This window comes from Nicotiana attenuata, unplaced genomic scaffold (assembly GCF_001879085.1).
Source record: "Nicotiana attenuata strain UT unplaced genomic scaffold, NIATTr2, whole genome shotgun sequence".
Classification (NCBI taxonomy): domain Eukaryota; kingdom Viridiplantae; phylum Streptophyta; class Magnoliopsida; order Solanales; family Solanaceae; genus Nicotiana; species Nicotiana attenuata.
Genome location: NW_017673330.1, coordinates 78,608 through 99,232, shown reverse-complemented (window position 1 = coordinate 99,232; position 20,625 = coordinate 78,608). Strand labels below are relative to the sequence as shown.

Genomic DNA, 20,625 nt, shown 5'->3' with positions numbered 1-20,625 from the left:
GTCGGGGGGGGGGGACGATTCTACTTGTTAGAGTTAATGATTTGATGATGGTATCGTTTACCATGATGCGCAGTGTTCTCAAATTTATTCTGTTTTCCTTGCTCACATGACAGGGATTTTGGCGGGGTAACGTTCCTGCTTTACTGATGGTTATGCCATATACTGCCATACAATTTGCAGTGTTGCACAAATTGAAAACTTTTGCTAGTGGCTCTTCAAAGTCAGGTCTGTATCATAATTTGACCTGCTCGGGTAGATCTGTTAAATTTTATGCATCAGTTTTCCCCTTCTCATTTGTCACAAGCTGTACAGTTTTTGCACCTCGTGTGCTTTTAGAATTTGAATGTTGACGAGTTATATCTGGCCTAAGTTCAGTCCAGAAATCTGAGTTACATATTTAGCTGTTCAAAGATGCCTTTTGAGTAACACTATTTTCTACTTCTCTAAGCAAGCGTCAATGTCTGATGGACCGAATGTTCTTTATGATGCAGAGGATCACGTTAACTTGAGCCCTTATCTTTCTTATATCAGTGGAGCATTAGCTGGCTGTGCAGCTACTGTTGGTTCTTATCCGTTTGATCTCTTGAGAACCATTTTAGCTTCTCAAGGAGAGCCAAAGGTACGTGGCACCTATCTATGACATTTGTATATAATATAACCTTTTTTGCATTTGATGCAAACCGTGTACATACATGTGGAACCAGGCCTCTTGCAGTTCAATCACGTTTGTGTTGTGTAAATAGGACGTAATAAGAAAGGTATACGCTTAACAGATTCAGCTTCACCTGTAGTCATATGCGGTGTTTTTACTCAACTTATACATGGACACAGTTGATTGATTCGTTGGTAATATCGTGTCAAAGAAACGAGCAAACGAAAATCTAGGACAATGTTGTTTTTACATCTAGGGTCCTCGTGTTGTTAAGTCATGCATGTGGGAGAAACTACACAAAGTCACTTTCCCTCTGAATGCTTTTAATATGATTATCTGAATATACTGATGTCGGACGATTGAATATACTGTATCGTTATGCAAGCAATAACTACTTTAATTAATGTAAAGGAATGCTGTGTCATGTCTTCTTTCTTCTCCTGTACGTCCGTTGTAATGAGTTGAACCTACTGATTACAAATTAACATGGTCTTGGTCCTACTTGAAGTAAGTATTGAATCTGCACTGCGGCAATGGTTGGTTGGGGAATTGCTTGTTTATTCATCATCTAATTCAAGCTAATGGGTTTACCAGAAACTGCCTATGTAGATCATAGATGAAAAAATCAATGATCAGAAATTCATGTTAGTGTGTTTTTTTTCCTCCCTTTTTTTGGCAATGGAAAAGTCAAGTGGGATTTTCTATACGCTCTCCAGTTCAGTTGGAGTACAATATGTACACTACTTCAACATTCATCTTACCTAGGTTCTGTGGGACTTATGTGGTATGCTCACGCACAGGTTTATCCAAACATGAGGGCTGCATTTGTTGATATATTCAGAACTCGTGGCATTCGAGGGCTGTATTCTGGATTGACACCTACTCTTGTTGAGATTATTCCTTATGCTGGTCTGCAGTTTGGAACTTATGATACATTCAAACGCTGGATGATGGTAAACCTCTTACCCTCTTCAAAAAAAAAGATCACGGATTGTCGTCACTTGCTATACTTGATACTGTTCACAATTGCTTGGGGTATCCAGTATTGAAGTGGGTGTATTACTGCTCTGTTGGAGACACTTGTAACTTGTTCTAAATTCATAGAGGACATTTATGTACATAAGCTCTAAAAGTTTGAGGATATATTCTTACCTGTAATACTAAATACACAAAAAGGTACTATGTGTTAAGTTTCTGTCAAGATTTGATGTCCAAAAGTCGAGCTGGGTTTATGTCAAAGCTATTTAATGCTCGATTTCAATATTTTTCACGATAAAATAGAAGAAACATTAAAGTATAGGGGAAGTATTATGATGTAGAAGGTTTAAGAAATTACATTTGACCAAAATCCAGTTACCTTCGAAAAGACCACTGCACAAGTTTTAGTCCAAATGAAATCCGCTCTGGATACTATACTTCAAACTGTATTGGTTCAGAAAGAATGTGTCAATTCCTTAAAGGGGTCAGAGAGAGTGATATATGCAGTAGTCGTCACTGGATCGTACAAAAACCTAGAACCAGGAATTTCGGGTTGGTCTGAAAGCCTAGAACCAGGAATCTGATGATTAGGGTGACTGATTTTATTTAGCCATGTATTCTCAAATTATTTAACTTGAGAAAGAATTTAACCCCCTAGTGTTTGTATATTTTACACTATTTCTGCTTTTCTTGGAAAAATTTGGCCTTCTAAATTCACTCCACTATTCTGGAGATTCCTGAGAATGTAGTTATGTGTCAAAAGCTTATGCACACAGTCTCCTGTAATAGCTAATTTTTCATTTGATTACTAACTTCCTATTTGTTGTACAGTGAGAATATTCTTTTATAACCATTCGGCTAGTGTTTTGTCTAGGACTGCTAGCGATTTTTGTTGTGTTTCATAATTTTTATTTTATTATTTTATTAGTCTGATAGCGATTTTTATTTTTGTTGTGTTTCACATTTTGGCCTTCCCATTTATTTGTTGTATTTTACGATGCTGATACTATTTTTCTGATTTCTGTTGTGGTTACGGATCTATTGTCTCCGAGCCTAGGGTCACCCGGAAGCAGCCTCTCTATCCCTTCGGGGTAGGGGTAAGGTCTGCGTACATTCTACCCTCCCCAGACCCCACTAGTGGGATTCTATTGGGTGGTTGTTGTTGTTGTTCTTATTCAAAAAGAAAGCATAGTAGCAGGTTAAATGTAGCAAGTGTTCACAATAGTATTGCTCTCTCACAATATGGATTAACATTTGTAGGCCTGGAATCTTAGATCTTCTAATGCTATCCACGGTGATGAACATCTGTCGAGCTTCCAGCTATTCATCTGTGGTTTAGCTGCTGGGACATGTGCGAAAGCTGTTTGTCATCCTCTCGATGTTGTTAAGAAGAGGTTCCAGGTAGATTTCGGTTTCCATTGATCCTATGTTTGGGTTTGATCCGAACACTGAAAAATCTTGGGGTTACTGAGTTTTAAGGACAGCCTAGACATGTCTGCTTTTATCCCTAAGTAGGCTTCTTTGTGTTTTTTTAGATTTCAAACCAAAACGAGGAAAACATCCGGTTGTTTTCCCTTTAAAGCCAAACAATAACTTTTCTGGTTTTCAGGAACAAGAAAGAAAAAACCAAAGCGTTGTTGTCCAAAAACCAAAAACAAAGGCCCTGGTTCAAACCATCTTTTATTTTGCTGGATCGTTCTTCAAAATTATGGAGATTAAACAAAACAAAAAAGAAACTTTCAGCTACTTGCAGATACGTGTTGGCGCAAACAAAAATCTTCTATTAGTTCAATTATTTTTTCTGCCATTCAACTGCTAGAATTGATTGTTCCAGAACATATTGTTTCCCAAGAAACCAACCAAACCTCTTTCAAGTCCAAACGCCTGTCTTGAACTGGCTGGAATTTGGGATACCAGGAGAAGATCCAGTTCCTCCAATTTCCTTCTTCAAGCCAGTTATCATAAATTTAGAATCCTTTCTATAAAAACCTTTTCGAAGTCTCTTTGGCAACTACCGGGACCTCTATCAAGCTATTGAACTTGAGACATCCAGAACCTATGCAAGAAAATCCTCCTCTTATCGAGCTATTGAACTGGGACCTCTATCGCCTCCTCTTCTTTCACTTAGTTCATTCTCTAATCCAGCTTCCGTTTTCTGTGATCAATTCTTTCACCCCTTTGGTACAATTGTTTAAATTTAACTTACAATCTCTCTATTTCTGCACTCTGGAACCTTTTCATAAATATGACAAAAGTAATTATCTTGATTATCCACTATGACCCATATTCAATGCAGATGCCGCAATCAAGTGAATAAATTGTCATATTGAACCCGGGCCAATTTTTTCTGTCTTTTGTTATCTGTGATCAATCTCTTTTTGTCCTTTAGCATTGTTAAAAGGCAAAGATGAGGAAGGAAATCATATGCAGTGAATGTTTATTGCTTGCGACAATAGTTAATGTTGAGACCATATGTTTGCAGATTGAAGGACTACAGAGGCATCCAAGATATGGGGCTCGAGTCGAGCCTCGTGCCTACAGGAATATGTATGATGGCTTGCGTAGGATCTTGCTTGAGGAAGGTTGGGCTGGACTTTACAAAGGGATTGTCCCCTCAATTGTTAAAGCTGCACCTGCTGGTGCTGTAACATTTGTTGCTTATGAATATACGTCAGACTGGTTGGAGTCCCTATTGACTTGAAGCTGCATAGCTCTTTTCTTACTTCCTCCTCGATGGTGGCGATAATTTTGAGTTTTTGTTGGTTTTTATGTCATTCTTTTTCTCCATGTATCTTAAGAAGCCCCAGTAGAAGTGAAAAATGGGGCACTGTTTATATTGTTCAAATAGACCAACTAGTTTCAGGGCATAATTTACAGTTCTTGTAACAAAAGGGAATGTTATAGGTTTCATTCGGTTGGATGGATGGCTTTATCTTGTCTCTACAAGACACACAGCTCCTTTCTATAGTGATCACGCTTCTTTGTGTCTTTGGCAATATCAGAGATTCCACGGAAGCTCTTGATGCTTTTTAGCTTTTCTTTTTTCCTGTTTGTATCGTAACTGTTTCACTCAAAAATGCAATGGTAAAAATGACTATAGCAAAGAATGGATGCTGTCTTTGAGACTTTGACATTCCAACGATTGACCGATCAGAACTGTATATTACCAACCAAATCTGTTTATTTTCCACATTCATTGGACTGCAGTTACGTTTCTGCAGAAACCAATTTGTCTTGTTGCATACGCTATAACTGGAGGGATCGGAGGATGCGTTGTGTGACATATCAAATGCATATTGTGCTTCAATAAGCACAAGTCTAATGATTTTGGTGAAGCCTCATATTAATTGATCAAAGCTTGCTGCAACAACTTTTAGTTAGATATTTCCAAGACCAAGCAAGAACAACATCGTGCTGACTGCAAAATTAAGCATCTCGAATGTGAAGAACAAAAGGGTCCTCTTCTGGTACAATAAATATCATTAGGATCAATTTCTACAGATATCATGGCAACTGCACTCATATTTCTCCAGGCTTATGCTTGTAGGTCATTATTACAACAGAAGAACTTATAGCTGCAAAATTGTGATAAAATTGATGCATAATGGAAACCACCTCTGGGGAAGTGGCAACTCCCTCATTACTTTGAACTATCCATCACTGGCTAAAAAATATGATAGACATCTCAGGTGCTCCGCTTTTTGCTTGTGTCCTCCGGAGGCAATGATACAAACTGAAGAATCCTCTGAATCTGCGCGGCATCAACTCGAAACCGCTGAGCAATCTGGTTGATATCCATGGACCCTTTATGATCATCAGCTCTGCCTTGATGCAGGAGTATAATTTCTCTTATTTGTGCCACATTCAACGTACCTGGAGGAGCAGGCCTTTCCTCGTATCTGCTAGACTCTGATGTTGTATTCCTTAGCTTAGGTAAAGCTCTATCATACTTCTCCACCACTGATGCCTGTCACAGTAGCCAGGCATTAACAACTTAGTATCCTGATACATGTATTCTTGCAACTATTACTAAGTTAGACTCTATTTCAACTGAAGCATTTAATCATGTAGACAAATTAATTGTTGACTAACACGAGATCTTAAGTTCATTTGCACCCAAGAAAAAATCACTTGAGAGTTCGGTGTAAAAGAAAAAAAAAAGTTGTACTAGTATCAACTGCCAAGATTAAACTAATAATAGAGGTGGTTCAACTAAAAAAAATGATAAAATTTTCTTAGAAGATTGACCATTATCTAAAAAATGACAAATAGGAGTATGTAAGCGAGCAGTCATGGTGATCATAATCAATGTACAACCTTAAACAGCTTAGACTTAAAAAGACTTTTATAGGATTGTCATTTTCACCAGATTAACACAGGTTGAATTCTCCATGCCTGAAATAGATCATGTGATCATATCATTGTCTTACCCCTTTCGGTCAAAAAAAAAAAGGAAAAGGAAAGAATTGACTGAAAGCATAGAGGAGTTAGCACATACAGTTCACACTGCTCCTTGCTTACAGATAAGATGTGAGAGGAGGAAAGGAAGTAAAAATATGGAGATTGCATGCGAGCTTTTAAAAGCCCTTGATATTTAGACAGGTGCTTGGGGGGGGGGGGGGGGGGGGGAGGAGCATCCAGAACAACTTTAGGTACTACACTTTATCTTAGCAAAAGGCCGAGAAAGGTAAGACCAAATTTAGGTAAACTAGGACAAAAGAAACATATTTCCTTTAATACTTTGTGCTGACTTTTTGCGCTATCCTACCAAATGGCACAAGAAAATTTAGAATATACTTCCTACGAGGGAAGACAAGATTGGCCCCTCTAAATCACCCTCATCCTCCTCTTTTTCAAGAAAAATGTCGTACTTGAGAAATTAGACACATGAACCAAAAGCTTTATGCAACAATTCTGTGGGTGTGTCAAAAGGTGCAGAGTCAATAGGGCACAGGGCACACGTTCATTCTGAAAATTAATGTGCAAAGAAATGAGTTAACAATTGAAACTCACCTCACCCATCTCTAGCTTCCCACCAGGCTTAGCTTGAATTCTACCAACCATTTGACCAAGCATTGCATCAAACTTGGGATCTCTCTCTTCAAGGGTTTCTCCAACAGCATCCTTTGGGCTGCTACCTAAAGAAGCAAAAACAAATCACCACTTATCAAATCAGTAATTTTTGTTATCCAGCAAAGACTCCTGGAAGACATTATTCGAAGCTAGTTTTTTCCTAGACAGATAGAAAAGTAAACAAGTGAAGCCATTTACATTCTTGCAGCAAAAAAGCACCTAAATGGATAAAATAAATGTTTAATTCAAAACTCACAATTTGTCGTGCACTGTGATTAGAACAGATTATATCTCAATCTTATAGACCATTTCGCTGATGGAGACTCAAACTTAATTTTGCAATAAGCTGATTCATATCAATTCATATTTCGAGGGGATACACAAGATACACTTTCGATTGTCTCCGCAATGCTAGATATCAAAAAGATGGATAGGATTGAACTTTAAAGATCTGTTTTGTATCTTCTTCTTTTTAAGTGACGGGTGGATTAAAGATCTGTTTCTTACTGAAAGTTATCTTTTAACATGAGCAAATTATCTGGACAAAAACCCAATGCTGGCCTTACGTTATTCTCAAACTTGCACTGACAGATTACTCAAAAGCATAAAAACAAACATAAATATATTCCAACTGCTCACACAGCGACTTGGTATAATTGACCTCTGCTCTTGTGTACACATGCATGCCAAAGTACCATTCACCATTCTAGCTACGTAACAGTTCTACTATCCTAGTGAGCAGGCTTATTTAATAAATGAATCAAGCTCTAATTATAACTAACTTATTGAGCTTTGCACATTCCAAGCCAGAAAAATGAAGAAGGTTGCAGTTAAGTTTGCAGTCAAATTATGAATACTCCTCTGAAATTGATACTGAAGGTTCATAAAAATGAACCCAGCTAGTTTGGTATAGATGCATAGTTGATAGATTGATAAATAATGATGCTCTACTTATATTCTTAAGGAAATTACAACTGAATGAACAAAATGAGCAAAAGACCTCGACAAAACATTTGCTTCTGTAATGAGAAACATTTTTCTCATCCCACCTCCATATTCTTTCCGTATCTTATTCTCACATTCAAATTGGCAGTTTAACTCAAAACCTATGATTAACAATTCATGCAACAAACAAATCAGTTTTTGCAGACTCCCTTCTAATGGAAACTAAAAATGAGGGACAACCACACATTAACTAACCTAAATTTCCTTCTTAATCTAATGTTTTATAAACTTGCAGTAGGTCAATGGCCAGCATAAAGCTGCTCAACTTATGATGAGAAATGAAACCGTTCCAAATGGAACCAAAAAAATAGTGAGGGCTCATATAGCCGACCCCAACTAACTTGGGACCGAGGCGTACTTGTAGTGAAATTGATTAAAAAGGTCACTCACTAGTCACTACTGTTTTCTCAAATCACTCATGTTTTCGCTTAATTTTTTTGATCATGGTGATGTCAGCTTGCGCTCACCTCAGACTAATTCCACCTGGTCTTCCTCCCTCCCTTAAATTTTGAAGTGCAAATTTTATTTAGAAATTACCAATCTTTTCGGACAAAATAAGTAATTATGCATATAATATAAAAAATGTTGAAGCTACCTGCAGCATGAATAAGACCCAAATTCCAAGATTACAAAAAAAGAAAAATTGAAATAAATGAACTGATATTGTAGAGGTAGAAATAGAAAAGGGCATACCGGCAACTGGAGCAACATTATCGGAAGGGGTCTTAATCGCCGCCGGCACGGGCGGGGGTGTCCGGTCGATGGGTTTCTTCAGTTGAGACGATGCCGCATCGACGTTAGAACTTCCGATCCTTCCAGTTGCTCGACGAAATGCCTGACCCATTTCCCCCAAATTAATCCCCTTTATACTCCAATGTTATGTATACAAGACTATATCTTGATATAAGTCTGGTTTGATGACGGGTTTAAGTTCTTTAATTTGTCAGTAAATAACCGATTACTGAATCAATTGAATGGAGAGTGAAATTGTTAGATTGTTTGGAGAAAGAGACAGAAAGGAAGGTGAGAGTATTTATAGTTGGGACATTGGGATTGCGTTGAATACAACATCCACGTATAGGATTTTACAATGAGGCACGTCTCTAGTGTTTTGTGTCGCCTATAGTTGAAATGTTTACGATTCTATGTTTATATTGGATTACACTAATTTAATTTAATGCAGTCTAAGTGATAAGCTGAAGATATTAAGATAAGATATACGTACATTATAATTGCACTTAAGGGTCTGACCTAGTAATTAATGAAATAGCAGAAAATTTTGATGATCAGGGTTTAAATTTCAGTGAAGACAACAAACAGAAAGGTGAATTTTACTCATATGCTTAAGCTTTGGTGTGGAAAGCTACCCGAGACATGTGTCGTGGAAGATAGCATGTAACTAAAGGAATGACCAAGGTGTGCACAAACGAATTCAGAAACCATTATTATAAGAGAAAAAATACGTAAAAATACATGATACAGTCATACCTCTCTATAATAGCATCCTTACAACACTTCACTATAAAGCCATATATTTTCCGGAACTAAATTTCATGATCTCTTATAATATATGTTCTCTATAACAGCAATCCGCTATAACATTCAAAAATATCCGAAACAAACGATACTGTGAGAGGTTATTTGACTGTATCATTAAATAAAAAGAATGCAAAGTTAGACACACGTCACACAATCAATATTTACTTTTAATCATTGTATTAAATTTATCGGTAATTAAGTGCTAAATTGAAAACACATATTACTTGTGACTTGATACATGAAGTAAATTTTTCTTCTTTGTGTTGTTGGAACTTCCGTGTTTCTTCGTTTTTTTCTTTTTTCATGTTCCATATTGTGTTTTCATCAGAAACTTTCCCATCAATTATGTTTTACAGCTTGTCTGGATGGTTGTTCCCGTTGTATCGTATTATATTGTTATCCCAAAATAATGTTTGTTTTGATTGTTTCGTTAAATTGGTTGTATTGTATTGTTAAATCCATTGTTCCGGAACAATGAAAAGTCCCCTTTTTTGAAACACCGATTTGGTGTGGCGGGATTGTTTCCTATTTTTCTTTCCGATTATGCCCTAACATATTAATCCATAATTATATTTTATCCTTTAGCTTTTTTTGCTATTTTAACTCCAAATCTCCAACCTATAACCTACTTTATTTTTTTCCAGAACTTCTGGCCCCAACGTTAAAGGTGTTTTGCCGCCTTCTGTTTTATTTTTTCTCCTAATTTGCTTTTAACTCAATTTTAATTAGTTGTGCTCCTTTGTTTTGCCTTCTTCTGTTTTAGTCCTTTGTTTTGTTTTCTTAAGGTGTTTTGCATTCTTCTGTTTTGTTTTTTAAAATTATTTTTATGCATAAATTTTGATAAATTTAATATTTAAACAATTGAGGATATTTTAGTATACTTATCAGTTACAGTGTAGTACGATACAGTCAAACTAAACAACAAAAAAATTTTTAACAATACAATCTATCCAAACATTGTATTCATAAAACTATACGATACAATACATTATAAAACGATGGGGAACAATGATCCAAACAGAGTGTTAGTGTAGAACAACGCCATTTTTTGTGTTTGGTCAACGCCTTGCAAACTATTTGGACCGTTGTATTAAACTTTGAGGTATTATCACTTTTAGCCCGCACCCTAAATTATTAAATCTGGTAACCGAAAAAGTGTATAATTTTTGTATATAACAGACAGAATATGTATGTATGTATATACTATTTTTACGGCGGCTATACAGTGTTATTTTTCCTTGAACACTTTAAAGTTTCATTGCCATAATCTTTTTCAAAAAGTATAAAGTATATAACAAGAAATGTAATGATAAATCCAAATTTGCATGTAGTCTCAATATGATAGTATTGTTCTTTTTGGTTTATTAATACTAGTTCTATAAAAATATCAATAATAGAATTAAGAAACTGTTATCTCAAAAGTTATTACAAAACTTACGAGTATAAAACAATATAAATAAATCACGGGATAATCATAGCAAATTGTAATAATCCGTTGGACCCAATGAAAGAAACGAAAATAAGTACTCAGGAATAAGGGTAGAAGCATTAGAAACCTTTATTGATAATATTTGTTTGGCCTGCCTCTCCATGGAGAGGTTCAGAACCTTACAATGGTGTTTTCTTTTCCCATAAGAGGGGTATATTTTCTCCATTCTCTCTCCTCTCACTAGTGGTGAAGAAGCAGCCCCCTTTCTAGGGCTTCCACTCTTAGTATTTATAGATGTGAGCTTCGTGAGCTGGCAATAAATGGCCGTGGCCACGCTGAGGTTCCGTCCCCGTGGGGGAATGAATGGGCCGTGCCCTCGTAGATTCAATCGGACAAGAGTCGAATCCTCTTATAAATAAGTGGCCGTACCACTTATTAATTATGGATTAGCTCAAGAGGAGATTAACTCCGTTAATTACCGTGAGGTCAGATTCTGACCCATACAGTTAGTCCCTCCGCTTATTGAGGTCGTGTTTTGGCCGAGCTCGATGAGCGGATTTCATCGATTGTGATTTGAAAAAACTCGAATAAGGGGATCGACTTATTGACGGCGGCGGCCTTAGTCGTTTACACGTTGGAGATGGCCGTAGCCTTTCATATATTGGAGGTGGCCATAGCCTTTCATATAATGGCGATGGCCGTAGCCTTTCATATATTGGAGGTGGCCGTAGCCTTTCATATAATGGCGATGGCCGTAGCCTTTCATATATTGGGGGTGGCCGTGGAAAATGAGTATGCGCCGGGTACGTATTTGGTCACGTCCAGAATTTTGAAGGCGTACGGCGCATTCTTTCAGCGTTTGCAGGCCGTTGCGATTATTCTGACGGCGGGACGTTGGCGGATGGCTGAGAAGCCGCTTCGCGGAGCTTGTCATAATGACGCTTGCTTCGGCAGAATCAAACCGTTTTACGGTTGGTCGTGCAGTTAATGATGGCTATTGGGTTTCGCGAAAGCCATTTATGTTGCCTATAAAGGTGGGTTGAGGCATTCATTTCTCATATCTTCATTGTTCATCTGAGAGAGATTCTGAGGAAACTTTTTCATTTCGCTAATTCATCTTCTCCTTTCTTTCCTTTGATTGTGATAGCATTTGTCTTTAGTAGATCAACAATGACAGGCAGCTCTTCCCACGGTGCTCTTCCGGTAGTCGGAGGGCCACCTCCGGCGATGGGAGGTGCAGAACAGATGGAGTCCGGCGAAATTCCGTCGGTTGACGAGGTGGTTCCTCGGCCCGGAGGTCTGGCGATTGATTTCACCGTCGACGGTGGAGAGGAACCGGTGGATGAAGCCCCGTTAATGGGGGAGATTGGGATGGCCCGATTACGGGAACAGGGGGTCGTTCCTACCCATGCACACATTGTTCTCGCTAGAAGCAAGGAGAGGGTCCACACCGATCGCCGGGGATACTGCATTTTTTATGCCTATCCTTTCAGGTTGGGGTTCAACATCCCGCTCCCAATGTGGTGGTGGATTTCTGCCGTTATTATGGGGTATGCCCGGGTCAGCTCACTCCTTCCCTCTACAAATTGTTGGCAATGTTCATCAAGTACGCGGAATTGGCCCGTAGGGAGGTCACGCTGCAGCATGTGCTGAGTCTCTACGCTCCCCAGAGAGTCCGCGACACCATGATTCAGGCGTGCCCTCGTGGGTCGAGGGGCCTGGTCATGAAGTTGGATGACGAGGTCGACCCTCGCCCTTTCGAGCACTTCTTTTATATCAGGACCAAGCACCTGGTGGCGGATGCTACTGGGTTCCCAGAGGCTTGGAACCATGCACGTAAGTTCTTTAGCGGTTGAATTCCTTTTTCTTTCCCTCTTTATGATTTGTGATCATGGGCGTTAACTCGTGTCTTTTTTGTAGCTGACAGGTCGCCGCCAGCCCCATTGTCTTGGATACGTGAGTGGGTCGAGGCCGTACTCCCTCATACGCGGGGGATACGCACATGGGCGTCTTTCTGGGAGAGGCATGGCCGTAGGCCCGTGGCAGGTAAAAAATTGATTTCTTCTTAGGTTCTGCTTTGTTTCGACTCTATTCGTCAACCTTGTTTTCTTGTGATTAGGGAGGGCACGCCGCGTCAGGGCCCCTCAGCTGGCCTTCCGTCGGCCTGGTGCAGTTGCTCGGCTTACTGCAGCGCCGGTGTCGCGCTCAACACCGAGGGCGGCATCAGTCGAGTCTTCAGCGGTTTCTTCTCCATCACGGACCCTACTTCGGGACGAGGGGCCATCGGGGGTTGCGCGCCCTAGAGCGGAATCGTCATCAGATGGGGAGGAGGAGAGGCCGTTGATAAGGCATAGGGTCGCGTTCGCGCCGGCTCCTCCTGTGGTAATTAATTTGGGTTCCCCGCCGGCGAACGCGGAGAGGAATGCGGCTGCGGTGCCTGCCCTCGAGGGCGGACAATCAATGGGGGTTGCCCCGGTTGGCTTAGGCCGTGATGATACCGTCGCTTCGGCGACTCAATTGGTGGTTCCAGTCGCTGAGACGGGAGGTAGTTCCTCAGCGGCTGCTGATGTGGGTGAGGATGAGTCTGAATCCGACCTGGATCCCGACGACGTCCGTATGTTCCAGGAAGGCTCCACCAATTCAGCGGTGCGCAGAGAGAGGTGATCTCGCTTTATCGAAGTTCCCACAAAATTGAACTTATTGCTCCAAGGGGAAAGCTTGGTGCCGCAGTTCGAGCTGCTATGCTCGGAGGCCGAGAATGCATCGTTGAGGGGCGTTACGGATGTCGGGCTGATGAATGAGGTAGCCGTGATGGGCTTGAGGGTATGTACTGTTACGTCGGTTCGCTTCTTCTTTGCCTTAGGTTTATTCTTTTATTCTAATCGTCGTCTTTGCTTTGCACTCTTATATGTTGGAGGTGGAGGGCATCAGTCGAGCCAAGGTCCGCTCGGGGATATTTTTGCGGGCGCTGGAGAAGTATCGCCGCTACCGAGATCAGTGCCGAGAGTTGCGCGTGCGCTTGAGGAATGATCCTCGCAGCCGGGCCTTGGTCGAAGAGCTGGCGAGGCGGGAGCTTCAGACGCAGCAAAAACTTGGCCGGACGAGTGCTCTCGAGGAGCAGCTCCGCCGAAAGGATGAGGAGCTCGAAGCGGTGAAGAGGGTCGCAGCTGAGTGCGAACGCCGGGGCGAGGCCAAGGCGGCGGAGGCCGCTGCGGCATGGAGCGGGAAAGTGACCGCGTTTGAGGGTGAGGTCGCGGCATTGAAGCTTCAAGTGAGGGATGCTTCGTCGAGGGCCGGGGCGTTGGAGGAGGCTATCCGCGTGCACGAATCCCAACGGGCATTGGAAAGGGATGTTGCGGCCTTTAGAGAGGCGAGCCTCGAGGAGCGGATTGGTGTCTTTGAGCAGGACGCCCAGGTCATGGCGGACCGGATCACAGCCTTAGAAGAAGAGAATCAGCGGCTACGGGATCAGGCCGCTTCTTCCAGCCAGGCTCGGGAACTTTGGGTCTTTGCCGAGGCCCAACGTGATGTATATAAGAGTTTGTGGGAGGCTGGAGTCGTGACCGAGGCTGCTTTCAAGGGGGCACGTCAGAAGGCTCATGAGGCACGTGCCGATTGTGGTTTTGACGCGGTGACGTCAGAGGCTGATGCTGGTGCAGACGGTGGCGCAGACGGCACCGAGTAAAAAGATTATGCATTTTTTCTTGTCTTGTTCGCCGCTTGGCGTTTTAGGCGTTTCTTGTATTATTATTTTTTTTATTTCTTGTATTGATCGGCCTTGGCCGGGTGTAAGCGGGGATGACCCGCAATTGACTTTGTAAATATACAAATTTTCTTTTCCATTGCCTGCCTTGTGCTTGTTTTTTGTCACTGTTTTTCTTTCGTTCTTTAGAGTTTTTGTTGCGCTTTTTGTTGACCGTTCACGTTGGCGGCCCTAGTCGAATTTAAATCGACGACTTTAGTCGTGATAGAATCGACGGCCTTAGCCATAGAGGCAACTTCGACCGTCGTCGATTCGTTTACTCACCGTAGTCGAATCTAGGTCGACCGTTGGCGGCGATGGCCTTAGCCATAATGTAATTGATAGCCTTAGCTATGTAGGTGACTTCGACTGTCGTCGAGTCGTTTACTCACCGTAGTCGAATCTAGGCTGACAGTTGGCGGCGATGGCTGTAGCCATAATGTAATTGATAGCCTTGCTTTTTCAGCTCGGTGCGGGCGAGCCTTGGCCGTTATTTGGCGATAGCGGTGCTTAGCCTTAGTCCCAGTTCGGGCGCGGTCGAACTACCGGTCGTGATAGTAAAAAACGTGGCCTCGTAGTTTGACTGGGGCCGAACTTTACGCGGCCCGAATCTTAATTCGAGTTGGGGGAACTTACTTGAAATGGCGAGGGTGCCTATCCTGCGCTTTGATTTGTTGGAGGTCGGGCTTTGCTTTCACAGATGAAAGCGTTTGGCCTGAGTCTCGGTTCGACATGGGTCAGACTTGCTAAAGTTGAGGACGAAGGCGTCCATTCTTGTAGTTCGAGCGAGGTCTAGCTCGTTGGATTTATTAGCGAAGGCACATAGCTTGAGTCTAGGTTCGACCGTGGCTGGATTTATTGGCGGAGGTACGCAGCCGGAGTCCCAGTTCGACTGTTGTTGGACTTTGTTAAATTTGGTGGCGAGGGCTCGTAGCCTGTTTTGGTTCAACTGTGGTTGAACTTGTTGGTGAAGGCGCGTAGCCCGTCTTGGTTCAACCGTAGTTGAACTTTTGGCGAAGGCGCATAGCCTTGATATAGTGACGAAGGCGCATAGCCTGAGTCCCGGTTCAACTGTTGTTGAACTTAGTCGATTTTGACGGCGAAGTCTCATGGCCTGGGTCCCGGTTCAACCGTAGTTGAACTTTCTGGTGAAGGCGCGTAGCCTGTCTCGATTCAACCGTAGTTGAACTCTCTGTTGAAGGCGCATAGCCTTGATATAATGGTGAAGGCGCATAGCCTGTGTCCCGGTTCAATCGTAGTTGAACTTTCTGGTGAAGGCGCGTAGCCTGTCTTGGTTCAACCGTAGTTGAACTTGGTCGATTTTGACGGCGAAGGCCCATGGCCTGAGTCCCGGTTCAACCGTAGTTAAACTTTCTGGTGAAGGCGCGTAGCCTGTCTCGATTCAACCGTAGTTGAACTCTTTGACGAAGGCGCATAGCCTTGATATAATGGCGAAGGCGCATAGCCTGAGTCCCGGTTCAACCGTAGTTGAACTTTCTGGTGAAGGCGCGTAGCCTGTCTTGGTTCAACCGTAGTTGAACTTGGTCGATTTTGACGGCGAAGGCTCATGGCCTGAGTCCCGGTTCAACCGTAGTTGAACTTTCTGTTGAAGGCTCATAGCCTGTCTTGGTTCAACCGTAGTTGAACTCTTTGACGAAGGCGCATAGCCTTGATATAATGGCGAAGGCGCATAGCCTGAGTCCCGGTTCAACCGTAGTTGAACTTTCTGGTGAAGGCGCGTAGCCTGACTTGGTTCAACCGTAGTTGAACTTGTTTGTGAAGCGCATAGCCTGACTTGGTTCAACCGTAGTTGAATTTTGTTAGCGAAGGCGCGTAGCCTGAGTCCCGGTTCAACCGTAGTTGAACTTGTTGGCGAAGGCGCGTAGCCTGAGTTGGTTCAACCGTAGTTGAATTTTGTTGGCGAAGGCGCGTAGCCTGAGTCCCGGTTCAACCGTAGTTGAACTTTCTGTTGAAGGCTCATAGCCTGTCTTGGTTCAACCGTAGTTGAACTCTTTGACGAAGGCGCATAGCCTTGATATAATGGCGAAGGCGCATAGCCTGAGTCCCGGTTCAACCGTAGTTGAACTTTCTGGTGAAGGCGCGTAGCCTGAGTACCGGTCAACCGTAGTTGAACTTGTTGGCGAAGGCACGTAGCCTGAGTTGGTTCAACCGTAGTTGAACTTGTTGGCGAAGGCGTGTAGCCCGACTTGGTTCAACCGTAGTTGAACTTATTGGTGAAGGCGCATAGCCTGACATGGTTCAACCGTGGTTGAACTTGTTGGCGAAGGCGCGTAGCCTGAGTCCCGGTTTAACAGTAGTTGAACTTGTTTGTGAAGGCCCATAGCCTGACTTGGTTCAACCGTAGTTGAATTTTGTTGGCGAAGGCGCGTAGCCTGAGTCGGTTCAACCGTAGTTGAACTTGTTTGTGAAGGCGCATAGCCTAACTTGGTTCAACCGTAGTTGAACTTGGTCGATTTTGATGACGAAGGCTCGTGGCCTGAGTCCCATATTGTGGGGTATTGAGTGCTGAAACTCGTTTTGGATTCGAGGCCTTGAGCGGCTTATCCATTGTCTTCCCAACCAGGGTGTATAGGCTGTCTTGAGGCGACTCTCGGCTCGAGATATCTCCGCGCCGGTTTCTGACCGGAGCTCGTATACCTTATAGAGACCTTCCCTTAGGAAAGGAGGGGGCCCTTTCTTCTTGTTTGCACTATCTGAGATTGGAGAGAGGGAGAAGACTTAGATCTTGATTTGAGATCTTCGAGCTCCCCTTCGAGTTTGGCGCTTCTTTCCTTTTGGGTCCAGGGAAGAACTACGCGATTTTGCTATGAAATCCCCACAGACGGCGCCAAATTGTTTGCTCAAAAGTTATTACAAAACTTACGAGTATAAAACAATATAAATAAATCACGGGATAATCATAGCAAATCGTAATAATCCGTTAGACCCAATGAAAGAAACGAAAATAAGTACTCAGGAATAAGGGTAGAGGCATTAGAAACCTTTATTGATAATATTTGTTTGGTCTGCCTCTACATGGAGAGGTTCAGAACCTTACAATGGTGTTTTCTTTTCCCATAAGAGGGTATATTTTCTCGATTCTCTCTCCTCTCACTAGTGGTGAAGAAGCAGCCCCCTTTCTAGGGCTTCCACTCTTAGTATTTATAGATGTGAGCTTCGTGAGCTGGCAATAAATGGCCGTGGCCACGCTGAGGTTCCACCCCCGTGGGGGAATGAATGGGCCTTGCCCTCGTAGATTCAATCGGACAAGAGTCGAATCCTCTTATAAATAAGTGGCTGTACCACTTATTAATTATGGATTAGCTCAAGAGGAGATTAACTCCATTAATTACCGTGAGTTCAGATTCTGACCCATACACTTATTAAAGGGATAGATATTCCTATGAAAACATTCTGAGCAGTCTGAGCATTAAAGATCTTGAATTGTAAATAGTTAATTCCTTTAGTTGCATTCTTGTTAAAGTATTTAAGCTATCCGTTTCATTCATCCATGATTGATGGTAGTGATAAAAGTGCATTCATATAACATGACGATTTATAGCCACATCTTTGCATTCATGCCATCAGTTTTGGTCATAACTTTTGTGCTTTTTCATTTCTTTATGATATCAACTATGTAGAGTCTTACATTGAAAAGGTCATGCCTTTAAAATAATTGTATTGATTAAACATGTCTACTTATAAGAAAGTTCAATTGTGTTGTCAATATTAGTTATGGATGCTTTATAGTTGACCTTTGTTTAACCTACAAAATTTAGAGAGCAGATATCTTTGATTATCTGTTTTAATTTTTTGCATGGTGAAAAAAGTACGTTAGAGAATTCCCAGGTTTTGCAAGTTCGATTTTAAAACCTATGAAACATCTCTGTTTGTGCTTGATGTAGAGTATCTTCAAAGATTCGTGCTTCAATGTATCACACTTTTGAGTGACTTATTTGTGTACGGGTAAAATCAGGGTAATGTCTGCCTCGATTCCCGACAACAAAACGGAGGGAAAGCACGGATGCATGAAATTGTAATCGAGGTTATAGACCCTTTGTATCGAGGTCCAGGAAGAGTGAACGATGTGTCCGTCATCGGGTATGGTAAAGCGACGTGCCCCGGGCCAAGAATGAGATCTAAGACCTCGCGAGACAGGGCGAACAGTTACGTACGCATGACGGATAGAGGTCCGTGATACTCGCACTCATCTGGATATCACGGTGCCGATCTCGTCGATTATGGATCAATAATTACCGGGAAAGGAAGATTTCTACCTTTTTTAGACTTATACTGGGGATGGGGAAGTTTTCTTTTGTAACACATATTGTAACACGAAAATCAAAGCAATACAAGTTTATTTTCTGTCTTTTAGCTACTGTTGAGAACCTTGTTCACTTATTCTGTTCTTCATTCAAGACTGGGATCGAACCGATGATCCAATCGAGGACGAGGTCATTGTTCAATCAAAGTTCAGTCTTGGTCATAACATTGCAATTGGTTTGATCGTTTATTTCGCTTCTAATTCATTTATTTTATATTCTTAAATATGTGTTGAATTAAACCACACATCCTTAAAACTGCGTAAAACTTTAATTGTTATCCAATTTTGGGGTAAATATTTTGGTACCCAGCATGGGGCTAAGGATAATAGTGGTGATTTGATATGAGTCTCCAAAGCACACCTTATTTTACGCTTGTTCTTTAAAATCTTAATTTCAGGTCAGCCTAAAAATATCAAACTCTCAATCTGTGCACTTAAACGTTGACGCTAGTCTGGTAATCACGGCGAAAATAATAATTTGGGGCCCAGCAACGATATGCCTCCTGCCGATCCCAACGGTTTCCCAACTGCCGACTCGGCCGATGGTAACTCGTAGGAGGCCATCAACATCAATTTGCCAACTGATCCCAAAAATAGTGTTCGCATGGATCCCGACCAACAGCTCGAGAAGCGCCCCAAGGCAAAGGTGATGGGGTAAGCCTACGACTAATTTTTAAAATATTGCAGGCTCAACAAGCGGTAGCGCAGCTGCAGAATCAAATCCACGCCCCTAACATGGTCGAGACCGAGTTTCGACTCAATTGGCCTCAGCACATCCAACTGCCTCAATCTCTGGAACAGGCTAGTATAAGACTCCCCTAACGGGGTGAAAGTTTTCTTCCGTTGCAACCTCTCATTTATGAATACTGGTTTGGGCCGGAAACCTGGACCTGTAGGATTACGGTAGGCTCGCGGAGGTGGGTAAGCATTTTGTGGGATTGGGGCACGCCAATGTGGGTAAGAGGGAGGTTGAGTGTATGATTGGGCGTGCTGGACAAAAATATGAGGTTCTGGTGATGGGAAGTAATGTTGGGGTGGATTATATGGAGTTTGGGTGTAGGTTCGGTGATGGGGTCGAGGCTGGGTATAATGGTGTGACGGGTCCTTCGGTCCAAACCATGATCCTGAATCAACTGTTGCCACATCTTCTTTCTTCTTCTTTCCAATCACTCCTCTGGTACCATTCTGGATGGCTTGAGTGGTTGCTTTGATGGCCGAGTAGCTCATGATTTTGCTCGACTTAAGCCCTTCTTCCACCATGCCGCCCATCTTTACTACCTCGTTGAATGAATTGACAATGGTCGATATCAGATGGCCAAAGTAAGTAAGCTCCAGAGCCTGCAGAAAGTATTCTACCATCTCATTTTCCTCCATTGGCGGGTTGACACTTGACGCTTGTTCTCTCCAGCGAAAACCATATTCTCTGAAACTTTCTCCTGGCTTCTTTTCTATCTTAGTCAGGGACAAACAATCTGGAACAATCTCTATGTTATACAGGAAGTGCCGTGCAAATGATTGGGCCAGATCATCACATGTATACCATATGCTGTGATCTTGACGTGTGTACCATTCTAACGCCGCGCACTCAGACTCTGGCCGAAGTATGCCATTAACAGCTCATCTCTTCCACCAGCTCCTCTCATTTTGCTACAAAATCCCCTCAAATGGGCCACCAGGTCTCCGTGCCTGTCACACAGGTCGAACTTAGGCATCTTGAATCCCACAGGTAGTTGAACATCAGGGAATAGACACAAATCTTTGTAGGCTACGCTCACCTGGCATCCCAATCCCTGCATGTTTCTGAAAGATTGTCCCAAGCTTCCTACCTTCCTGAAATTCTCCTCCTGCTCCAGGTTTTTAGGCAATTTATCAGTTTCAACAGG

The 20,625-nt window shown here is 42.2% G+C and overlaps 2 protein-coding genes across 3 annotated transcripts in view; one reads left to right on the top strand and one right to left on the bottom strand.

The window, feature by feature from the left end:
* Positions 1-4,659, top strand: part of LOC109216071 (mitochondrial thiamine pyrophosphate carrier-like) — an 8,428-nt gene extending 3,769 nt beyond the window's left edge. The window contains exons 4-8 of the mRNA XM_019380198.1: positions 114-225; positions 492-619; positions 1,453-1,605; positions 2,891-3,031; positions 4,113-4,659. Coding sequence (XP_019235743.1) covers positions 114-225; positions 492-619; positions 1,453-1,605; positions 2,891-3,031; positions 4,113-4,331 — 753 coding nt within the window. The 3' untranslated portion in view covers positions 4,332-4,659. The remainder of the gene's footprint in view (positions 1-113; positions 226-491; positions 620-1,452; positions 1,606-2,890; positions 3,032-4,112) is intronic.
* A 371-nt stretch (positions 4,660-5,030) lies between these two features.
* LOC109216073 lies at positions 5,031-8,850 on the bottom strand. Of its 2 annotated transcripts, XM_019380201.1 has the most exons (4): positions 8,402-8,850; positions 6,644-6,768; positions 5,504-5,597; positions 5,031-5,414 (listed from the first exon to the last, which is right to left on the bottom strand). In XM_019380201.1, the coding sequence occupies exons 1-4, from the start codon at positions 8,550-8,552 to the stop codon at positions 5,392-5,394; spliced, it is 393 nt and encodes a 130-aa protein (XP_019235746.1). In that variant the 5' UTR covers positions 8,553-8,850; the 3' UTR covers positions 5,031-5,391. The 2 variants fall into 2 exon arrangements, with proteins under 2 accessions (XP_019235746.1, XP_019235745.1); XM_019380200.1 differs by having other exon boundaries at positions 5,031-5,597; positions 8,402-8,848.
* Positions 8,851-20,625: the final 11,775 nt, after the last annotated feature.